The following is an 8,976-nucleotide window of genomic DNA, read 5'->3' as shown; positions in this document are numbered from 1 at the left end:
AAGTTATAGCATGAAAACTATAACAAGTTATGAGGTCAGTCCCAGAGACCAAGCCCGTGCCGAAAGAGTTAATTGGTAGCTGTACTCCGTGATTCAAGAAAACTAAAGAACAAATAAGAACTTCTTAAATGTGGAGAGCTGTGGCCTACATACATAAATTATTGAGAGATGAATGTGCAGCTGTAGGTTGAGAAGTTGACCATGCCCTTTCAATCTGTTATTATTGTTTTTAAAGATTCACTGGCTCATTGTGAAGACTTCATAACTGTGAAAAGTTGCACAACTTTCTTCTGGATTTCTGAAGACATGAGTGGCTTGAAAATGTTGTTGTTGCTGAGGAAAGCTTTCATATCATACCTTATGTTGAACAGTATGTCACTACACTAAAGTCTGAACAACTTGAAAAGTCAAACAACAAATCATTTAATTATTTCCAGACAGTTTTTCAAGATGTTTAATTCACAGCCAAGCTATACTTTTTTTTTAAAGATTTCTAGAGAAATCAAACCATTCTTCACACTGCCATTTTTCTCTAGTGACATGACTTCTTTGATCAAAAATGCCATGAAAGGCTCATCAAGCCTGAAATAATGAAAGCTGTTGCATCAGCATCAAAAATTTTGAAAATTGACATCCAAAACTCAAATAACTACATTGATGTATTGAAATTGAAGGTTAGTTTTGTTACTGAAAGAATTTGGGTGGAGTGCAAATGAATGAAGTGAATCAGAGACAAATGGTTATTTGCACTCAGATGCAACTTCAAGTTTTCCTGCTGAAGATCGTACCTAGCTAGAAAAAATCTCCTTTTAATTACTTTCTTGTGAGAAACTTCAACTTTCTTGAACCTAGGATCCTCAACTCTGGCAGATAAGCATGTATTAGAAAACTGAACTATGGCTACAGACTGTGTCTCAGAAAGCAGCTTTGATGAAGTTTTGAAGGAATTTAACCATTTTTATAGTGTTTCTCTCTCTCTGTAGTTCTGTCTTCTTTCAGTAGATTCAGGCCAGAGTATGAGAGATTAAATACATACTTCCATGACTACTTGGCCAACAAAGATAAGTTCAGACATCTTAGGAGATTATAAAAGATTGAGCTCTTCCTGTCACATGGACAGGCAACAGTTGAGCATGGTTTTTCAGTGAACAAAGAAATGATGGTAGAAAATTTTGCTGAGCAGCCCCTTGATGTTATTAACGATCAGATTTGTAGTATGGGAGGTATGTTTAACATCAGTTGTTATTCCAAAGAGCTGCTGCTTTTATCAGCAGGTGCTAGCAGAAGTAATAATCATACCTAGAGGGGGTCAGTGCAGAGGAAAAGAGGCTCACTAGAAAAATTGTAAAGAAAAATCCTTGATGGAGGAGTTTTCAAGGATCAGGGCAAAAAAAAAGCAAAGTGAAAGAAGATGTGCAACTCCTCTTAGAATCAGCAGGCAGATATGCCGAAGAAGCTGATGCAATTAAATAGTATGAGAACTACCAAGCAAAAAAATAATTAAATTTGTGAGGCAGAACTAGAAGTAAAACTAAAGGAATGCCTTCAGTACAGTTCATTAAATTGTTTGTGGACAGTATAGCATATTATTAGAATGAACTGTTTGTTTTGCACATTTTGTTGAAGATCAAGTGTGGTGCACTGTTTTAAGTGTTTTGTTTCCATTGCTGAACTGTAACTTGATTTTCCAAATTCTTGGTCTATTGTATGCGTCATTGATCAAAACACTGACTTGATGTACTGCTTTTAGAATAAATTTCTTTAACTACTTGAACCAAAACTGACTTATTATTATTAAGAAAGTTTACTGGTCCAGAGATTATTTAGAATGAAAAGTGATTATAATTTTTGATTTTTACTATTATGTTATTATACAGTTAAGTAAGTGTAAAATCCTTATTTTTACAATTTTATCATTAGTTATTATCATTGAAAATTGTAAAATGATCCTTGAAGACCATTGAAAGGTTTGTGAAATTTAATCTGAAAAACAATGAACCCTGTATATATATATGCTTTAGCTCACAGGATTTTTATTATTAATATTGTACTTGTCCAATTATAAGGCGATGTTTTTTGATTAATAATTAGGCTGTAAAATTTAATAGTCACCTTATAATTGCGGCCGACCACAGGCCCCTTCCTCCTACTCTAGCCTGTCGCATTCCTGAATGTCCAGATAGCATCAGTCTACGCATGCACACCAGATGTTCACTCAAGGTCATCACTAATTCTTGCAACTAATCCACCTGCAGGCTGTTTAGTTATAGTATCGATTCTGTGAACCTAAAAAGGGATGTTATGGCACTCAAATTTTTTTTCTTTCCCATGGTTTCTGAAAAATGGAGGTTGCCCAATACGGTAATCTTATGTTGACTTATCAAGGAATTGTCGTTTTGGAGACAAATTGATAGTTTTTAGGCTTAATCAGCAAACTTTGTTGTCTTTTATCTTATCCATTAAAATGGCAAAGAAGTAGAAACGACACTAAATTTCTTTAGTTTACAAATAATATCTTAAAAATTAAAAAACAACAACAAATAATATGTTTAATCATAAAATTACTTACTCAAAAATTTATTTTTAGAGGGAGCATTGTTGGAGTTACATGTTTTGAATCATTGAAAGTTAATTATACTTTGAGAACAGTATTCCAAATTGCTTCTGTCCTTGGAACTACTTTCTTCATCATTAATAATACCAAGTATGATAGCTCTGATTATGCACTATTGTTTAATGCTGCAATTTCTATTGTAACAAGCTTCTTTTCAAATTATGGCAAGGTCAGTCTAAGCCACACAATGTCAGCTGTACCTCTTGTATGAGGATGTCAACTTTTAAACTATGTTTAAGCAGACTAAAGAATGGCTTGAAAATGTTAATGTTGCTAAGGGAAACCTTCATATCATACCTTATGTTGAACAGTATGTCAGAATACTAAATATGATGGAGAGGGAAGGACTTGACAGGTTTTTGTAATTCCAGTTTCTGCAGAAATCTTTCTTGTGAAAATAGACATTGATTTCAAGGTATGGCTGGAAGCTTGTGAGCTTTTGTCAACTTTAGATCCTTGTTTACTATATTGTTACTGATACCAGGAGATATACCTAGCTTCACAGCAATGCCCTCTTTGGTTCAAAGTTTGTCTTTCATAACCATATTGTGTTCATTTTGTAAATAAGGTTAGTTTCTTTCTATTGGCTTGGGGTATGATTTTGAAGCCTGTGACTGTCCTGTGAAGTACATTAAAATTGATAGCTTCTATAAAATACTGAGTCCTTTGGCTCTATCTTGTCCAGCATTATTGCATTACAGAGAGGGACGTGACATTATCTTCGGCGTATAAGTGTACATGTGGTGTTGTTGCTAACTTGAATGGTCAAGAATTCACTGTGAACCAAATGTATAGGAGTTGAGTGTGTTGTTTGGCACCACAGCTTGCATCTGTGGCAACATATCACTACATAGACATGTGCACATTTTTTTATATGTAGAAATTAGATGCTGTATATATTCAAGTAGAGTCATTCACACACACATTTGTACTATTTTTTAAGATACTTTTACTAATTTTTCTTATTACTAAATTTATTAATGTGGAACATCATATTAGTTTTGTGCTTGTTTGCTTCATGTAAATAATATTTTTTCTTGACATTGTGTTCTAGGGAATTGATAATGTGAATTTTTCTACACTCAGAGTTTAGCTTTTCCCAGGTGTCTGTGCTACTGATGTGTCTCCATCTAGAGGCAACAGTAATAAAAACTTAAATAAATGCACTTGTATTGTTAAACAACAATGGTAGGAAAATAGTACTCATTAAAAACTAGTGGAATTGGTGTATGTTGGATTTATTACATCCATTTACGATTGACATTCTGAAATAAGTAACTTTAATGATTTTTAACTCTAAATGTAACAATGAATGAAATATTTGATTTTAAACATTTCTCCGTTATATTAAGTTTGTAATGAGAATCACTAGTATTTTAATTAAAGCAAAAAAGAGACTCAAACCTGGTATTCTAATCACTCGTATAATTTGTTCTCCTTATAAATCAAAAGGAACCTGCTTTGCATTACAAACCAGAAAGGGTTGTTTTTGTTTTGCTGAATAAATAATTATACACAAACAAATCCTCAAATATCACAAACTAAAGGTCCTTTTTAAAATGAAACCTCTAAAGCTGGTTGGCATGTAATGAGTGTTTTTTTTTTTGCTTACCTACCTGTGAAGTTAGCATTACAAACGAAAATCGTGCTGTTAAATATACAGTCATGATAAAATTTCCGAAGAAGATAATTATGTTTTATGTTACAATTTACTTTAGAACAGTCAGATCCTTCAGGTGATAATATGGCTTAAATCTATTTATGTCGGTTGAGATTTTATGGTAGATTTAACTTCTCAAACTTGCAAGATTACTTGAAACTACGAGTCAGTGTTTATTTAGCTCGATGTTTTAAAGTGAATATAATTTTTATGTAGAAATTTTGATAAACCTAGAGTCGGTGTCTGAACAATTAGAGAATGGGGTGAAATGTATGTTGACATGCCAAAAAAAACCATATTTAAATACTTCAGTGAAGTTATTAATAACCTGTTACTGTTAATCTTTGTTAAATGTCCATAAAAACGAGTTGTGCACTTTTGCTTAGTTCCATTTTTCTTTTGTATAATAAATTAAACATGCTTGTTTTAGCCACAACCATCTGGCAGCCAAGATATAGGATCTGAAGAAACTTCTGTTTCCAGTGACACTTTTGTTTCAGACACAGCCCAATCTGAGGAATCTACTCCAAAAGATCATAAAAAGAAGAAAAATCGGTGTCAACTGTGTCGTAAAAAAGTTGGACTTACTGGTAAGTTACTGGTTAAGGATTGTTTGAAATGATCTTGTAAAAGAAAAAAATTGTGTATACTTTGCATCTGAAATTTGTACAGAACCTACACGATATCCCTTTCTGGGCCACTGAGCACATTTCAGGTGTCAATTACACATAAAGTAATAACGTAATGTTATTATAAACACAATATCCCTTTCTGGGCCACTGAGCACATTTCAGGTGTCAATTGCACATAAAGTAATAATGTAATGTTTACGGACAACCACGGATCTAATGGTCCATCTAGGCTGTCCCATCCTCTAAACTAAACAAACTATTAAATAAAATACTCAAAGCCAGCCCTTATCATTCATATAGTTATCAAACTTTCTCTTAAACTCACTTAAATTTACTGCCTCCACAACATTTGAAGGCCATCCACCCCATTAGAAAAATTGAACTGTCATAGTTGAAGATGACTCCTACCTTGCCAAAATTTATATTTGTGCTTCCCTGTCCTACTATTCTCACCATTAAGTATGAAAAAAGATGATGCATCAACACTATAAATTCCCTTAACAATGTTAAACACCTCAATCAGATCTCCTCTAACTCTTAATTTTTCAATTGAAAACAACTTCAGAGATCTTAACCTCTCCTCGTATGACAACCCCTCCATCCCAGGCACCATTCTAGTAGCCCTCCCTCTGAACCCTTTCCAACAATTAGATGTCCTTCCTAACGTAAGGAGCCCAAGACTGAACACAGCACTCCAAATGTGGCCAAATCAGTGCCCTATACAATGAGTTTATAACCTATCTAGACTTGTATTCAAAACCCTATTTTCTCTACCACTAGCAACAGCACACTGTTTGAACAGCTTTATAGACTTATCAACCACTACACCAAGATCCCTTTCTTTCATAACACTTGTAAGGTTATTCCCATTCAAATGATACTTATAATTCAAATTGTGATAACCTGTATGCATTATCTTGCATTTATTATGATTAAAATCCATCTGCCATTTATTTGCCCAACTCACTAAATGATACAAATTCTTTTGTAAAGCAACAGCAGTCTCCTCAACACCCAAGACTTTACTATCATCAGCAAATTTAAGTAATTTATTGACCATTCCTTCATCTATGTCACTACTGTAAATCAAAAGGAGCAAATGTTCTACGACTGAGCCCTGAGATGACATTAATCCAGTTTGAATGGACTCCATTTGTAACAACCCTCTGATTTCTTCCATCCAGCCACTCTTCTATCCAGTTAGCTAACTTATCCCCCACACCTATAGAGATATTTTTATTTTTACAATCCTTTTATATGGCACCTTGTCAGATGATTTCTGAAAATCCAGATACACCAAATCTACACCCTTACCCTCATCTACATAAGCAGTAAGCTTTTCAAACAGTGTCAAAAGATTTGCAAGGCAAGATTTTCCCTTAGTGAAACCATGTTGCACCTTGTTGAATGCTTTATAAAAATCCAGATACACCAAATCTACACCCTTACCCTCATCTACATAAGCAGTAACCTTTTCAAAGGATTTGTAAGCAAGATTTTCCCTTAGTGAAACCATGTTCACTATCTTATAATATTCTAAATTTTGTTAAATGACTTTGTAAAGCATCTTTTAACAGACTTTCCAAAACTTTTCCCATACCTGATGTATAATTATTGGTACAACATTTATCACCTCTCCTGAAAAGAAGAGTAACATTAGCCAACTTACAAAAAACAGTAGTAAGTATATCTGCTACAAAAATTTAAATAACAATAATAATAAATCAAACACTATTTCAACAATTTTTTTCACACGAAAGTATTTTAGAATCGATATTTCTTTCATTTTCTAATATCGTTCAGTGTGGTTTGCATTTCAATGCAGCACTGAGGAATCTTGCTTATAAATAACATGCTTATTGATTTCTTTGAACATTTTTCTGCTCGTTACAAAACTTGGGTTTATACTTGTTAAGAAACTACCTTAGAAATATAAGCCCCAAGTTTGAAATTACCAGAGGAAGGACATCCCAGTCTAAAATTTTGTATTTCCTCTTTAGGTAGAATGCTTTGACAAGAAATTAATGGCAGTTAATGCATCATAAATATGATAGATTGATAATTATCAATTCACCAAATGATTTATGATATTGGTGATTTTTTAACTAATGCTCAATGTCATGATCTTCAGTTTTTTTAAGTAATGTATTATTTTTGTTAAAGCCTTTCATTTCATTATTCATAATCTCATTTTTTTTTTCTTTTTTGCTTTAGGGTTTGAGTGTCGTTGTGGAGGGCTTTTTTGTAGCGTACATAGATATGTAAATGAGCACAACTGTTCGTTTGACTACAAGCAGCATGGTGCACAGGAAATCAGAAAAAACAATCCTCTTGTAGTGGGAGAAAAAGTGCAGAAAATATGACTAGATGTTGAAAAGTAGTATGTAAGAGCTGGAAGAGACGAGTTTTTTTTGGTTTATTTTTTTTCCTTCAAACTTAGACTGTTTAGCAGCAAAATTGTGTTTGTCTGATACAGGAAAGACTGTTGACAAGCGGATATCTTTAATTTGCAGGTGATGCTGTTTGACATTTTATGCTTTTACTCAGAACACAAGTAACTTCCATCATTTTCATTCAGGAAAAACATATTAAAATTTAGGAACGAGACCAAGATCTGTACTATGTTTTATATTTGCTTTGTACAGTTGCATTAAACCCCCTTTTTCACAAATTACGGTAGATAAAGTATTGATCCATAAATTGAATTATTTCATAATAGAAACATGAAAGGGGTTAGTATGTATACTTGCATTAATTTAGGCCTGAAGTGTTTTAACAGCAGTGTACTTTATCCTATGGCATTGATTTAAAAGCTAATTCTAAATTAGTTGTTTTAAGTGTGTGTGTGTGTGTGTGTGTGTTTTGTTCCCTTAGTGGAATAAACTGGGATGTGCAAAGAAAGCACAACAATTTCTTCATTGTAGGATATTAACCTACTTATAATGTATATTATCATCATCATCGTGAATATAATAAACTGTTACATAGTTACTTGTGTTCAATCAGTTTTAATATATATATATATTTTTCAGCCATTTGATTTACTCTTTTTTTTAATCTCTTGAACAAAGCAAAAAAAATCAAATTTTTGTTTAAAAGTAAAGTAAAACTGTTACCAAAACCAAGCCCAAGACTACTCTCCTCACAGATGTGGTTATAGTAAAAAATTAAGATATTAAGAAAATACACACTAATATCCTTTATTCTCATTTTGTTACAAAATTCTTCTACCTGTGAAATGTCTATTTCAATTTGATACTTTCCAAACTATAGATTCTTAACATTTAGATGTATTTTTTAGAGAAGATGTAAACTATTGAACACAACTATACTGGTATTTCAAAAAATGTGTGACTAATCAAAGTGTAGTTTTTTGGTGCACATTCAAAATTTCTATAACTACAAATTTACTATTTTTCAACTAACTAAACTTGGGTCATCTGTTGGTTCAGTGGTAACTTTAGACTTGCAACCTTAAAATCTGGGGTTTAATTCCCCTTGGTGGACAGAGTTCATATTATCTATTGTGTAGTTTGTACTGAAACAAACGAAACAAAAAAAAAAGTTAAGGAGAATTTATTTTGCATGTATTGTTAAGATTAACACATTCTTAATTTTTGGTAATTACTTTTAGTCATACTAACTAAATTAACTTGTACGATGTTTTGAAATGTCTTTTACTCACACCTTAATAGTATACTTGAATGAGAATTTCAAGAATATGGAACATTGATGCTTATAAGTTCTTGTGAATTATTCAGCCAGATAAGTTTACGAGATATGAAAATAATGTCTGTAGCCCAATCTATCGTTCAATGTACTACAGTACGCTGACTTATCCCTCATCAGTAACACTGGCCAACAGTAAAAGGAGAGAATAGGACTAGGCTTCTTTTCTTTTGTTTTACTCTTGTCAAGGGTTACTGATGTGCAGTGGAATTTTTTAAAACTGGTATAACTTAGTGACAAGTTGTAAATTAAATGATAGGTTGGGCTTTACATCTATTTTATTTAGTCCTGTAAACAACTTTTCTGGCAGAATAATTAAGAATAAGTTGTAACATCAATGC

The 8,976-nt window shown here is 32.7% G+C and overlaps 1 protein-coding gene across 1 annotated transcript in view; it reads left to right on the top strand.

The window, feature by feature from the left end:
* LOC106462901 (AN1-type zinc finger protein 6-like) overlaps positions 1-8,400 on the top strand; it is a 22,753-nt gene extending 14,353 nt beyond the window's left edge. Inside the window, exons 4-5 of the mRNA XM_013922866.2 lie at positions 4,705-4,864; positions 7,121-8,400. Of these exons, the coding sequence (XP_013778320.1) occupies positions 4,705-4,864; positions 7,121-7,269 (309 nt within the window). The 3' untranslated portion in view covers positions 7,270-8,400. The remainder of the gene's footprint in view (positions 1-4,704; positions 4,865-7,120) is intronic.
* The last annotated feature ends 576 nt before the right edge of the window (positions 8,401-8,976 follow it).

Source organism: Limulus polyphemus, unplaced genomic scaffold (assembly GCF_000517525.1).
Source record: "Limulus polyphemus unplaced genomic scaffold, Limulus_polyphemus-2.1.2 Scaffold1278, whole genome shotgun sequence".
NCBI lineage: Eukaryota > Metazoa > Arthropoda > Merostomata > Xiphosura > Limulidae > Limulus > Limulus polyphemus.
The sequence above is the reverse complement of the archived record's forward strand: the minus strand, read 5'-3'. Positions and strand labels throughout refer to the sequence as shown.